At 43.7% G+C, this 15523-nt stretch overlaps 1 protein-coding gene across 3 annotated transcripts in view; it reads left to right on the plus strand.

Annotated features, from left to right (window-relative positions):
- The first annotated feature begins 2642 nt into the window (after window positions 1-2642).
- asap2a (ArfGAP with SH3 domain, ankyrin repeat and PH domain 2a) overlaps window positions 2643-15523 on the plus strand; it is a 29115-nt gene continuing 16234 nt past the window's right edge. For all 3 annotated transcript variants that reach the window (XM_029826160.1, XM_011617825.2, XM_011617831.2), the window contains exons 1-2: window positions 2643-3187; window positions 13471-13543. In XM_029826160.1, the coding sequence (XP_029682020.1) occupies window positions 3062-3187; window positions 13471-13543 (199 nt within the window). In that variant the 5' untranslated portion in view covers window positions 2643-3061. The remainder of the gene's footprint in view (window positions 3188-13470; window positions 13544-15523) is intronic.

The following is a 15523-nucleotide window of genomic DNA, read 5'->3' on the forward strand; positions in this document are numbered from 1 at the left end:
ACACAACAAATAGTATGCTAATGTTGTAGCAGAAATTTTATTTAAAAGATTTACAATCATAAGGAGGATTTATAAGGGTTTGTGGGGACCATGCTCTCTGAGATAGAACCCAGTTTGGCTCACCTCTGTGTGTGTGAGAAAAAGCTGGTTACAGCTCACTGCCCGTCCCTCGGCACTCCTCTTCCTCCTCCTGTGGCTCTCCCCCACATTCCCCTCCCATTATTATTCCCGCGACGTACAGCCGGGGCTCAGGTTCAGCAGCCCCCGAGCACGGGTCCATGCAGGGACAGATGTCTCTGACTACCTCTCCACCTCAGCCTTCCATAAATACCCTCAAAATCTGCACGAGGAGCTGGATTCAGCTCCTCACTTTGGCCGGAGGTTTTGTCGTTTCAGCTAGTCGTGCGCTGGAAAAAGCTTTGGCTGCCAAACGTACAGAATGGGCTGCTCAAAGAAGTCATTCATTCCACTTATTTGAGACATAAAAAGCTGGATTGTGAGGTGACCCCCACCTGTGACACAGTCGTGATGTTTTGGCAGCGTGAGAGGGAGGAAAAAGTGACTTAGGCTGCAACTGAAATCCTCTTTATTGTCACTTCCTGCTGACATTCAAATGCAAATCACACTCTGGATGTTTGCCGGCACATCCTGCGTTCACTTCTGCTGGATCCCTAATTGCAGGCATGTTTACAGAAGTGTGCCTGTATGTAATGGCACCCCCTTTGTCTGTTGTTCTGCCCTGTCCAGTGATCACCGCCTTCTCTTTATGCTGAGGCAAAGGTGGATTTGATAGTCAAACCAAGGTTTCATTTATGACTGTTTCCCTGAGGGGAATTCAAAAAGGCTCCACCTGATTCAGACATTTCATCATGTGTTCATAAGAAACATTTTTGTTTGCTTTTCCGAGTCACAGGAAACTTTTAACTGAAAAACACTGTGAATATTTTAAGCTCGAGCTTGTTTGTTTATAAGAATAAACCCTCCATTCAAAAGGACGGATGGTCCCGAAAATATCAAACTGTATGCAAAGGTTATGCTGTTTGGCTCTGCTTACCATGCCCTGTCTCTGGTTAGCAGATACTCTCCAGTGTGTGTGTGTGTGTGTGTGTGTGTGTGTGTGTGTGTGTGTGTGTGTGTGTGTGTGTGTGTGTGTGTGTGTGTGTGTTTGCCTGAGCAGCCAGTCTGTCAGAGCAGCCTGGGTATTGAGCTCTTCATCTCACAGCTTGCCAGGAGACGCTGCAGAGTTAAAAGAATGTGTGAACACTGCCCAGTTTGTGATTAAAAGCTGCCGGGGTTTTTCCTTCGGCTGCGGCGATACTATTTATACCAGTAGCTGTCTTGCTGGGGCTGAAAGAGGCAAACAAAAAAACAGCCAATTTTTCACCCCAAAGTCCAGCAAAAAGACTCTGGGAGCCGACTGTTGACAAAAACTCCAGCATGGGAGAGTCTTCGCAGGTTTCACATGGCTGCTAATGAAAGAATGTTTCTTTCTCTTTTTTTTTTACCTTCCTTTTCCCAGCAGTATTTCAAGGACACAAAGTAGTTTTCTTAACCACTTTTTTCCCACCTGTGGCCGACAAAAATGACTGAACATATTCCCCTGTGGACACAATGCTGCAGCAGTATTTCCATGCATTTAGAGCTGGTGTGCTAAGTTGATGATGCTTTGGGAATTAGTGGCCTAATTAGCTTTTTTCCTCTTTTAATGTGGGGGCAAGACTGAAGAATTGTCTCTAGAATCCAGAAACATCAACCTTTGTAATAGAAAATGAACAAAAAAATAACAATAATATGATCACAATATCATGACTAAAGAGCACTAGTTGATTAATCACGTTTAAGTAAATGTTAAACCTCAACCTACAAATGGGAATAAGCCCATTCAATTTGTCCTGTAAATATTAGATTAATCATTATCATATGTCAAGTCATATTTCATATATATTGCATTCTCCCCACATGTTTGCATCTGTCTGCTTGTTTTCTAAGGTACAGTGCTGAAGATGGTGCGTTGAAGAATATCGGAAATATTTGTATAGTCCAACCTGCGTGCATCAGCTTGACCAACTTCACAAGATTGTGGCTATATTATATGCCAAAATATGGAGTTTGGTGACGTTAGTTTGATAAATGTCATAACATTTAGCCTTCTTTGTCACCAATTTGTACTGTATAGATGGCACGTTTAGCTCACTGATTAATACAGTAACATGGAAAACATGTGAAGATCAATTGGAAACTATTTATCCTTCTTTAGCATTATTGAAAGGTGACTTTTTTAACACATTAAATTAAATAACAATTTGACTTAAAACAAAAATCGTGAGAACGGAACATTTTGGTAACTATATTTATTACTATCACCATATTGTTTATTATTATTTCTTTATTTAAGACGCTTTAGACCAGGTTAAGATACCTATTCGTGAAATTAACTGTTTATGCGCGAAATGTTGACCTACCCACGCTGGTTTAACGTTTCATCCCACACATGCGTATAAATTGGCGAGGGTCTTGAATGCAGCACAAGGTCACGCCTTCTTAGATTTCTGATTGGTTCCCATTTTCCGGCGGCTGCTTCCCATTGGCTGCCGCAGCCCCGCCGAGTCCCCTCCTCTACCTTTGTCAATTTCATGCGCTCCCGTTGAAAACGCCTGGCTGTTGTTTCTCCCGGGGCGAGAGGACGAGGACGTGCGTTGCCGACACACCGCCGGAGCTTTGGAAACACCGTCAGACTCCATCAAGAGAGGGATTTCTTACGCGACTGGAGCGCCAACCCTTAAAACTGAATGGGAAGCGAGTCGTGGCTTAAACGCCAGGAGGTACAGAACCGACCCCCATCACCTTGTTGCAAAGAGCGGCAACGCTGTGTCGCCTGGAGCCGGTGAGCAGTTTGGAAGAATCGGGAATGACATAAACACGATGCTTCTCTGCCCCCGCGGACCTTCAGAGACATCCCCCCTGCTGCTGTAAACTTTTCTGGTGCAAAACCTCACTGTCGCCAAAGTGGGATTACGTCTTCTTTTTGAAATATAGATATATATCGGCAAAGAGATAAATTATGCCGGACCAAATCACGGTTTCAGAGTTTGTGGCAGAAACAAATGAAGACTATAAATCCCCGACTGCCTCCAACTTCACCACCAGGATGTCCCACTGCAGGAACACGGTGGCAGCCCTGGAGGAGGTAAGTGAACGCAGCATTGTTACGGTCCCTTAATTATACGCGTTCGGCTTTTACGAGTTTAATTCATTTGCGCGGTGATAAAATGAGCCACCTCCCAGTGGCGGGGCAATTTATGTCCCTTTGTTCATTAAGATGTTTTTTGCCACTGTTCTGGATTCTCTGCCATTCAGTCATACGAATTATAAAGAACCTCATTTTGGAGGGGGGGTGCCTTCCCAAAAAGACACCTTGGGAAGGAAGGAGATCTCGGAAAGCTTAACAGAAGTGTGGTTGCTCCTCGAGATTAAAATGCACTGAATTTCCTTTTGCAAAGATAAAACCTAGGGAATCAGGGACAACCGTGCGGGTCGAAGCACAGAAACGTGATCGCCAAATACTGGTGCAAGGAGAAGGTGTGTTTGCACGGAAAACACTTCACGTTCTCCCTTTGGCTCGCAGGACATCAGTAGGAAGGACATTTCCGCTTCGTGCCCTGACAGTCCTCTGCTGCCGCCCTCCCCTGTTCGTTTCCCTACTTTGTGTGTTGAATGGCAGAGCCTCGCCCTTGCGGATGGTAAAAATAGAATTTCTCACAGGAGCAAGTCTGTATTATATGTGTTAGTGGGTCTCTCTGTGTGGTAGCTGTTGAAGGAAGAAATGGTTCATGATTGACTTTATTTATTAGTTAGTTGCCTTTTTGGAATAAGCATGTGCATGCACAGTCTGAGGGCCCGTGGTCAGATGGGTGATTGACCCCTGGTATCAGTTGACTCCCACTTTTATCTACCATGTTATCAGCCAGCCACACACCTGCTCTGGTGGACAGATGCGTCACAGACGCGGCGTTCAAACCGTTGCTGTTAATTTTGGGTTGAAATGGTTGTAAATCTGCACTATGTATTCATTTATTTGTTTAAAAAACAAGACATTTTTTCAGGCTTGACTGTTTGGGGTGGATTTGATCTTTGTTGTGGAGACCTACAGGAGCATGCAGAGAAACCGGGCGGCGTGTTGTTCTTTCACACTGACCTGCACGCACTAGCTCAGAGAACACAAGGCTTTATTGTTGGGGCAACAAGACCTTGCTCACTTTGCTCTGTTTGACCAATTAAACACCACAGTGGCCGGGGAACACTTCCACTTATTGTCTACTGGCCTGGCTGGAATCTCAAACACACACACGATCACATTTACATTTATTTATGGACTTATATGGGCATTTACAAAACCAGCAGCTGCTATTTATATGTGTAAAGATCAGCCTTTTTTCCCCCCACTATATTTATTTGATGGATTTAACAAACCATTCAAGGACGACTGGCAGTGACCTTCTTTTACTCATGAAGTTGAGGTGAAAACATCAGATTTTGCTGCAGCATAGCGCTGATTCTGACCTTCCTTACAGTAGCACATTTCTAAACACTCACTTTTCAGTTTTACCCTTGAGCTGGCAGTTGAGGACAGGCCAACTGAGGCAGCACCAGCATGTTCTCTGACAGCTCTCCGTGCTGGTTTTATTATTTCAGATATCTGAAACTGACCCTTTTTGCTCACTTTGGACAACTTTGATCAAAATCTTGTTCTCTGGCCTTTTTAAGAACAATTTATTTCATTAATAAACCTGAGATCGTTTATCACACTTCCTGCAGCTCCCTTGAAGCCACAATAGAGATTCTTAGACTAGTAAACACACCTTGATGTGTAAAATCAGGAAAGTCTCATAGTTGGTCTCTATAAAACACTGCATGTGTCACATAGGTATGTAATGCTTCCCTTGCTGTGTATTTTGTAAATAAGGCTTCTACTCTTAATGTCTCATCTGTGAAAAAACCTTTCAAATTCACCTCACAGTCTGGTTGTTTACCGAAGGACAGATTAACAAGAGGGGAGATCTGAAGCACTCAGGAAATGGCAAAAAAAATGTTGCGCAATTACTTCTTTGCAAATTTTTTTGGATCTGGCACAGCCTTAATTAGGCTACTTGTTAAAACTGCTACTAACCCACCAAAAAGACTTGTGTATGTGTCCACTGTTCAATCCACAGCAGTAAAAACCTGTTTATCTACTAAGAGGATGTTGGGATTTGGGGTTTTAACCCCCCCCCCCCCCCCCCCCCCCCCCTCCGCTCCTGTAAAACGCTGCTTTTCGTCCTTCCTACTTGTTTTGTCTTGAAAAGTCCAAACTTTTCAGAAATAACAGCTTGAGAAAATAATAGTTCCTCTTCCCCTAAAGATGATGAGCAATGGCTGTTTACTAGAAACACTATGCTAAGCGTTTTTGTGAGTGAGTAGTGATAATGGACAGCCAACACTCTGTGTGTAGTGTATAACCTTGCAGGTTTGGTCTCAAACAGGCATCATCCCCGAGGGCCGAGATGACCTTTAGGTTACAGAAGCGGTGCAATTGATTTTGAAGAAATGCCACTTATGTCTTGGTCTCCACCGGTAAAGAGTGAGAGGCTCGTCTTTCAGCAATCTTGGGGTTATATATCTTAAACTGTAACTGTATTTTATATTTTTTAAGTGAAGGTCGTGCGAGTGAACAACCTTTGACCTTTGCTTTAGAATGCTGCTTCTCAAAGGCCCAAACTGTCACTTTTTCTAATTTGCATCTGTGGGATGTTGGAAACAAACACACAGACCCTAAATCAAGGGTTGTTGTCCTCCTCAGAGACGTTACTGGGCTACAAAAGCTTTTCTTTTCTTTTTTATACACTTGAACCAGTTTCAGAGATTCAAAATGTATCTTGGGGGTGGGGGATGGATACCTGCGTAGCATTGCAGGAGAAAGGCAGGAATTTATGATACCAAATAGTGACTTATAAATGGGCAGGTGAGGAGTGGTAGATGTGAGGAATGGGGGGGTTGCTGTCCCCCAGAAACCAGGGCCATGAGGGATAAAGGTTTTATCTCTGAGCATTAGGTTACCTATAATAATGACTGTGGCTCTAAAATGGCTGATTATAATGTCTTTCAATGGGGAAGGTTTAAGCCTAATCTTAATCTTATAAGTGGAATGGGTGTCAGCCTCCTGTACCTGGATGGGGACCTAGTTCTAAAGCAGAGGTGCCTGATGGCTTCAGGCTGCCCATTCCACTTTTGAATCTTTAGAGAACCACAAGTAAACCAGGAATCTAAGAGCAGAGTGGTCTGTGGGGGTAATGATGGTGTTTTGTCTCAGAAGGCCGCGAAGGTCAGGAGTATTTTGAAACCTATTTCACGGGAAGCCAACAGAGGAGAAATATGACCACTCTTCTTAATTCCAATCAGCACTCGGGTGTAGCATTTCATATCATCTGGGTGCTTTTCAAGGATTTATTTTGACATCCTGGCAACATTAAATTACAGTAGCCTAGAAAGTAACTTGTACAGACTGGGTTTTTTATCATCATTCTCAGGCAGTATCTAACTGGTCCTGCTAGTACTCACGACCAGGGATCCACATATCTAGCTAGGAGGAACTACTCTCCCTCTGTTGCACCCCCCTTTTTTCAGTCATTTTCCCTTTATTGAGTGAGTGAACCTTATCTAAATCTAAGGCTTTCGCTGACCAATGTTAGTTACTGAAGGATCAAGGACCAAGGCAGCCTTGTTAGCAGATATGCATTTTTGCGGTATGCCACTCAGTCAGTTTTTGTTTAGATAGTCTAAGGTGATATCTCGAGCACCCGCCGTGGTATGTACCGTTTCAGGCCAACGTTATCTTCTGCACCTGTTGGCAATCCAGTTTTCCTGCACCAACTGTTCAGGGCACTGATGTAATGGGCCTTGTGACATACTAAATAGGTTCATGATGATCTCATAAGTGATTAAAAAGCGGCTGATGTGTCCCTGCTGTGATTGTCTTAAGTCGCTCATCTCTTCATAGCGCCTCTGAGCTTAATCGCAAACCAATGCTTTAATGTGACACAGACACACATCTTGTGTTAACACATGATGGTGTCTCCTTGGGAGCGGGGCTACAGCAAAACGGCGGGCTCTCCCTGCTTGACTTTAGTGTTGAATTATCTTAATTGTGCCACAAAGTGCACCGTCCAAGCCTGACCAGCTTGTGTTGATGCTGGAGTAATTCCCAAGGCTCAGCCACCTATTGCCCTGATTCCTCCCCCATTCCAGGTCAGGTTGGTGGGAGCGAACAGGTGGCCTCGAGGAAAGTTTTAACAAGCCTTCAGAATGTGGGATTATCAATGCAGAGACAATAGCATTAAAGGCACACAGATGGATCTACAGGCTAGCACCAGCACCAGGATTTAATGTGAGCAGCCCAAAACCTTCAGACACTTCGACAAGTCTTTATATAATACCTAAGAAGCTTACTGCTTCCTGTAATTGAAATTGGATTTCTGGCGGCATCAGTGCGGTCCTGTCTCCTCCCTTCACCCTCACCCTCCATCTGCTCCCCCGACATCTTTAACTTGCAGTATTAAATGCATCAGAGTGGGCTGTGTGCATTGATACGAATCCATCTACGTATATCTTATCAGTTCGATAAACTTACTGTTTTTCTGCCTGTTTTTAGTGTCATTTTGTGCACCCTGTCAAGAGCCCTCCGCCTGCTTTAATATGATATCTAATACATTGTGTGGCACTTTGGAATTTGCGCTTGATTACTTTATTACTAACCCTAACCCTAACCCTAAGAGCGTTTAAACTGGATTAAGTGGATTATGTTGTGAACTGTCAACTTTACTGAAGCACACAAAGTTGTTCTCACTGTCTTCTGGTGTGAAATAGCTGCTGCTATTGGCAAAACCTGATTATCTTTACTTTTTTAAGTCAAACTTTCTGGTGAAACTTGATATTGGCCCATACAAAAGTTGGGGTTGACCACAAGGGCCGATCTGGTTGAAGGCTGGAGGACCACCACATTCATCAGAGTGTCCTGGTCCATATTGTCTTAGATGGCCTCCGTTGATCTCCATTGTGGCCTGACAGGCCTCTTCATTAATGAACTGCTTCATTGATTTGTAGTCCAGGCCACTTGGGTTTATGGGGCCATGCTAGGGGGGTGAGGGGTGAATCCTCACAGTTGTGTTGTGCTGCTGTCACTTTCACTCTGGAAACACACAGGTTTGAGGGATCAGAAGTGATTTGACGAAGCCTAATCAGCTTGATAGAGCTATGTGCGCGCATATAACGAGATATTTGGGTTATTTTAGGAATATTTAGAGTTTTTGAGCTCTGACTCCGTCGAACTGTTCTGCTTTGTTTACTGTCAAGTGAACTCCAGGTCTGATTTATCTCTGCAATCAACGCAAAACTTGCCAAGTTATAAAGGATAAGGAACTACAGTAAAGCAGACTACATTGTGGGTAAACGACAGCTAAAATGAGCACTTCTGTGTTCATTTTATCATTTGAAGAAGTGAGCTTTGAATGTTTAGAATCTTTAGAATTGAACTCTTATTTAAGAGCATTTAGGGTACATTTGCTTTTTTAAATGTGAAAATAACTTTACATCATAAAAGTTACCATCAAAGGCTTGTTTGAACTTTCCCTCTTTGTAAAAAGGCTTGTTTTACCAGGCTGTTTCTCAGAAGAAAGTTGGTCATGACCTCTTTGTGTCACGCCCACTGTGTGCTGGCCACCGTGTTCTGGGAGGACTGATTTAACACCAGCATGATGGAGTGAGAGGAACCAAAGGGACAGTCAAGTCCATCCATTTGCTTTTCATTTCCCATTCCCTCCTTCCAACCTGTTTTATATCCGTCGCCTGCAATTTCCTAAACTTAATTAAAGACTCCCCTCGAAGTGTAGCAAGACTACCCTAACGGTTTTTAAACGCAACACCATCAGTTCTCCAGTTTTCATTCACCTTTCTTTGGTTTATGCTTGTGCACTTTAATCTCTTGTCTATGAAGAAATGAACAGTTGCTGTAGGCGGATTAAAATGAGTAACACTAACAGGATGATTTGATAAATCCTGACATAACTCTCATAAAACAAGATAGCGTTTGAAGTATTATCCTCAGGAGGTAGCACAGCTGTCTGGGATACAGAAACAAATGTTCTGCGGCTTTACGCCGTCTCACAAGTTGTAAAACGTCAAGAACCCCGAATGAGCACTTTGGCTGAGCAGTTAACATGAAAGTTTGTTTTCCAGCACTTTAATTGCCGCACTTGATGTTGTCGTCCCGGCGTGATTTCTAGCAGCCCGCAGTCCAGGCTCTACTCCAACGGTGGTCTTTGTAGTATTCACCAAGGAGTCGTAAAGCGAAATCACCTCCAGACTGATACGTTATGTTGGAATAACTCGCAGAGAACGCATAGAAATGGAAACCCTAAGTCATATCCCACCTGAACAAAGACGTTTGTGTATTTTTACCACTTTGGGAAAGTGCCCTTCTTGTCCTTTCTGTTGTGCTTCCATTGAATCAACTTCTTCCCTTCTGCCAGAGACGGAGTGATTAAATTGCATCCCTGCCGTCGGACCAAAGAAATCCTACAACCGTGGCCTGGCAGCAGAACCCTCTTCCTTCCAAATATTGACTTTACTCCCTCAGTTTATTTTGAATGGAGTCGTATTGTTACTTTTCTTGTATTTCAGACCTGGTTTTGTTAATCGCATTTCGACTGGTTGGTTAAATTGGCTCTTGCAGCCGTTCTATCTGTACTTGCGGAAGTGCTCCAAGCCTGGGTCCCCCAGGGACCCCTCTGTCCTGTAGGCTTGTGCTGTATATCTGACATGTGTTTCGAGTGAGCTTTTCCTCTATTGATATTCAGGTAGGGAGCGAGAACGAGAGCAGCCTTCCTGTACTGACCCTGAAGGCACCACATGTGGAACAGGAGCTCATGTGTCTGAAAGAACTGATCAGAAGCAGCGAGATGGAGCCAGACCAACATTTCTGTTCCACAGCTGCAGAAATGCTGCGTTCTTTAGTTAAGGATGATTCTTCTGATCAGTTTTCAGTTGGTGAATTCTTCTAGATCACTAGAGATGGATGTAACCGATGTTTTAAAATCCCCTCTCACATACATATCCCATGTGGGTGAAGTTAAAAGAGAAAATCGTGGTACAGATAGATCTTTTGACATATTTTGGCATCGGCTCTCACCGTCACAAGCCATGCAGCTTACACAAGAGAGAAGCTGAAAGTCAGAATTGCAGTGCATGTGTAAAAGGGGCTTAATAGGATACTTTCTGCTGCTGTGTTGCAAGGCTGAGGTTAATGTGGGTAAATTGACACACTCAATGACTTATTGTGTCTTTCAAGGCTGCAACGCAGCCGGTTAATAATGATTTATCTGCTTATCTCTTCTCATCTGTGAGTAAAAATCCAGCAGATCTTCCAAAGTCAGCAGTCAGCACGCCATAAAATGATAGAGTCAGTGAGCAGTCCTCCCTTTTAACAAGTAAAAGTGTATTGATTATTTATTTTCCATTTGTGGTTCCATGTTTCAAGGTTGGATCTCATCAATGTACCATTAGATGGGAGGGTTATTGATCTCAAAAGTAAGCAAAGAGGGAAATGGATTTTATTGATCGGAGTTTTACTTTTTGTTGCTTGAAATAATGCCTGTTTTAACACACTTTTCTCACGAGAATAACAACGATGCAGACGGGGAGGGGTGCTTATGTCATGTTTTGCTGAATTTGGATGTGTTTGTGACGGTGCCAGCGTCTTACACGCCAGACATGCTGTCATCAGCAGATAGTTGGTGGGAGGGAACAATAGAGCCGGGCCTCCGTTGTGTGCGTTGTTCACTCCAACATGCAATCATCCAGGAATGTCTTTCTTCCTCAGACGAAGGAGCCTTTGAGTTGGAGTGTGAGCACACACATTCAGCAGACTTGTTAGAACCACTTACATTGTGGCCAGCAGCAGCTTCTGGCTTTCACACATGTGAGTGTTGGATATCAGTTTTCAGAGAGTTTATTAACTATACATGGATTGCATAGTTAACCTACAGGAATCACACATGCACATAAATAGTCGGGCTTGAACTTCGGGCTTCAGAGAATTGCGGAGTGGCTTCCCGTGGAAATGATCTCTTTGACCCAGCTGTGGGGTGACGGCCTGTAAATTTGCCGGCAGCAGATGGTTCCCACTTTTAATCGCCGGGACGATGACGGTGGCTTTGATTTAAAAGGAAGATTAATTCAGTTCCACTCGGGCTCCTCCTTCTGCCAGGTCAAAACAGCCGATTAGCTGCCGAACGGTAGAGAAATCTGCTCTGGGAGGTGTGAGAATGGAGGAGGAGGAGGAAAAATGCTGACATTGCCTCGATGTCATATTTGCAACCTCTGTTACAAACCCAAGACCTGATCTACAGGAGCTCATTGGTGCCCCAGTGCTTGGAAAGGAGGTGCTTGGCTTGCTCTGTGTGTGTGTGTGTGTGTTTGTATGTGTGTGTGTGGGGGGGGGGTGATTTAGCGTCTTGTTTATGGTGTGTTCAGATTGGTTTATTACCCTGCCTGTTTGTCCCCCACTTCTGTTGCCCTTTTTCCCATTGGACTATACTTTGTTGATGAAAAGGGACAACTGGATGATAAAAATACAGAATTATAGTGGTAATAAATATACTAGTGTGGGAACGCCTAATTTACGTACAACAGTATAATCCTAAAAACTCCAAACCGGTTACTCAAGTCCATGTTAAGGCAGCCACTCTCCCAGCTTTTTCCCAGGAGCTTTCCCAGGGCAACTGACATCACTAAAAGTTCCAAAACCTGTTTGGTGACGTTGAGCCAACAGACGTTTCTTCACAGGGCCACACATGCTTCAGAAGATGAAGCAATCACTGGAGGCAGATTCCAGTTGTGATTACTGTGAAATGACACCAGCGCCGGCCTCACAGTCACCACCTGACTACTGATGTAGGAGCTGGACTGACCACATTTCTCTAAATCACCGGGCCATTTATTTTTTTATGGAGGGATCAGCTTAATTCCAGCAAGAGCTGCGTATTTATCACTTTTATGTTTCTGTCTGCATTAAACACGTTGGCAAATACAGTTGTTTCTGGTGAAATGTTTCCATTCACCAGACAGGTACTTTTAAAATGAGGTGACGTGCTTTGACTTGATTAACCTCCCCCTTTGCTGAGCCTCCACTCCAGACACATTTAAAATGTCAAATAATCATTAACTAATTGATGGCTCGTTTTGAAAGAGCTTCCTGAAATTTGAAAACACCTATTTTTTGAATGGTGTGTGGTGGCTTCTCAGCCAAGCCTCAGGATGTCAGAAACACTTTCAGGGCCTCTTAAGGCTTTTTACACTGAGTGCTTGAAGGGTTTTGAACTTACAAAGCAGAGCTCAAGGTAGATCAGCACTCGTCTCCAGTTACCTCTGTGGAAATCCTTTTGTTGGCATGCTCTCTGTCTTTGTGTTGTGTTTTGGAAACAGTTTAGCAGCATAAACAGACTCGTGGCTCTGAGCTGCAGCCAGACGATGCTAATTTGGCTGTTTGGACATAAAACACACCAGTTATCTAACCTGTTGTAACACATTAATTCTATGTATTTAATGCATCATCACATCGGGTCTCCTGCCATCTTTGTCCAGTATCCGTGTGTGCGGCTATGTGCTGCAGCTGAATGGTAGCCATTGTGTCTTTCTGTTAGCAGAGGGGATCTGATATTGTCACTCAGGAGTGCAGGGTAGGGAAAAGTGGCGCCAGCTTTGGCCGTCTCAGGCGGGCTCACTTAATAAAGCCCTCAAAAACTAATTTTCCCAAATCCCCCTCATCCCGGGAGACTTCCGGACTCATCGCCAAGACAGCGTAGCATTGTATTGGCTGGAATTTTTTGTGATTAAAGCGAGTGAGTATTGCTCATGTGTGTGGGTTCCTTACTGCTCGTGTCTTTTATAGTGAGAAACACACACCGCACACACAGAACGAGTGACAATGGAACCCGGTCTATTCTTAGCTTTTCCTTGAATAATTCATTACTCACGGCCAGAGTGGAGCTGGCATAAACACACACACACACACACACGCACTGTACCAACCTATGGAGACAGGCCTTCAAGAACAGCAGACATTAGGATTCAACTCTGTGTGACTTGAAGTTGAACTGACCGAATCTTTGTAAATTCCGCGACACACAATGCCTTAGAGATGCTATATCTGATGCTAACATCCTCTCTGCCTCTAAACAAGGCTGGATTTCTACTAAAAGTATATCTCTATCGTATCGTATACATTGTAGAATGTTGATATTTTGATTCATTAGTGTCTTTGCTGGAATGAAATCCTAAAATCAGAATGCTTTCTAAATGATTCTGAAATACAACTTATTCTACAGTTCAAAGGCATTCTAGTGAAGAATTAAAGCTGTTTGCATCTTTCTGTGTGTTCAGGCTCTGGATGTGGACCGCAGTGTTCTCTATAAGATGAAGAAATCCGTGAAGGCCATCTACACATCCGGTTTAGGTGAGTTCTGCTATATCTTCTTAATATTTTTGGGATGTGTGGTTTCTTTACGCCCTTGTCTAAAATGGTACTTTTGATATCAAAAATGGTTATTTACGAAGCGATCAAGACATTGAATATAAGGTGTGATAATTGGTTTGACTAAAGCAATTATCATTCACCTCCCCGAAGCATTTGTTCCAGTAGTCAGTGTGTGCACGTGCGCTCGTGCGCGTGTCTTATTACCATGCTCATTGTGGCGAGCTGTGCCGGTGTTGGGTGTTTCCAGTGTCCTTTGTTTGGCCTGCCTGACAGAACCCTGCTGAGCGGGAGAGCGAGGGAGGGAGAGAGACCTCTGAACAATGTGCTGATGGTGTCTTTTTCACAACACAGCCCGCTCTGTTCAGGCTACAGGGACAGCTGTCTGATCTACAGCCCCAAAGGAACAGCTGGGGACCACGCTGCGTTTGTGTGGCCACACAGACGTTTTCCCTCACCTCGCTGCGGTTGTAAAACGTGCGCGCTCACATGTATGCCTTTTCTTTTGCGCATTTGACACGCGCAGGTTCCCTACTCCATCATGACTTGAAAGGCTAATCTCTGCTATTTTAACTCCTTTCAGTGCTACAGGAAATGGTGAAAAATCCCGAATTTCCGTTTCATGTGTCAGGGTGCACGTTTGAGGCATTCAGGTGTTTCAGGCAGATGGGATTTGCCATGATAATGAGCTGGATTACCGGTGTATATAAATATCAGGAGGAACTGAATGCACCATTTTGCATTGGAGCGTGAAGCTTCTTTTGGCGCTTCCAGTAGAAAAACAACCTTGGGTTGTTACATTCCAGACATACTGGAGTCTAATCTGTCTTAAATACAACACAATCACTCTTCGGCTCTATATGTCGCCGGTGTGTCTTTAAACTGAGAGTTACTATTTTAACGCAGTATTGTGTTGAGCAAACTGTACAGTCAAAACTCTCTATTCCTTTAGGGATAATGGTTGTATAACGTGTGATGATTAAAATGACTATAACCTAACAATAAAGAGGTGGCAGATCTGAACATTGGGAGAGGGGTTGGAGGTGTTAGGGGATAAGAGGTCAGGGTCACAGACGGAGGGATGAAGGGGACGCTCCTGACGCACACTCAGCAGCTTCCTTCTCCTTCTTCCTTCTTTGGTTTATTACCCCCGTGGTTTTTCTTTCAATTTCATATCCGTTGCATAACTGAAGCGTTACCAGTATAAAATAGATGCATAGTTCATTATTTTTTAACAGAGACAGTTGACATGGACTTTTCCAGACGCTGTGTTAGTGGTTGTCAGTACGTCCAGGCCTGCTGGAGCCAACTATAAACAGTGAGTGTGGTGGAGACAGAGGGAGGAAACAGGCTGGATAATTAAACCCTGTCTGTGGTTCTGGGTGTGAATGAAAGAGGTGGATAAGGTTGCACGTTTGGATGTGGGATATTCTCAATAGATCCCTTGAAAAGGTTTATTATAATCTTATTTTTTTTGTCTTTGAGAGGAGGATGGGGTTGTGCACACAACTGTGTGTTAGCAGGTCACGTGCCAGCTATTTAAAGATTTGTGGTGTTGCTTCAGTCGGCAGCACTTCCTATAGTAAACACGAGCTTTGGCTTGGTTTTGTTTTAAGTTGACCTGTATTATTCATCTTTTTCTTGAATTTTCTGCGAACCTTTGCTGCAGCCTGTGCAAGCAGTCACCTGTGTGGGGGGGGAAAGGCCTTACGGGGTTTCCCAACCGTTGCATTACTGCTGTTACTGAAGCAGCTCATGGCTCAGAGGAAAGGAATTGGTGTGTAACTGAAGGAGCAACCCTGGCTGCTGGTTAGAATCCTAAATCATTTAGTATGATTTTTTTTAGGGGGGTTTAAGACATTACAAGCACTTGGTTTGGATTTAAAAGATGCAAAGGCTTCATAATCTTGAAAGGTTATTCTACTTTTTAGCATTGCATGATATTTAAGTTGGCTCACAAGA

Source organism: Takifugu rubripes, chromosome 2, assembly GCF_901000725.2.
Source record: "Takifugu rubripes chromosome 2, fTakRub1.2, whole genome shotgun sequence".
NCBI lineage: Eukaryota > Metazoa > Chordata > Actinopteri > Tetraodontiformes > Tetraodontidae > Takifugu > Takifugu rubripes.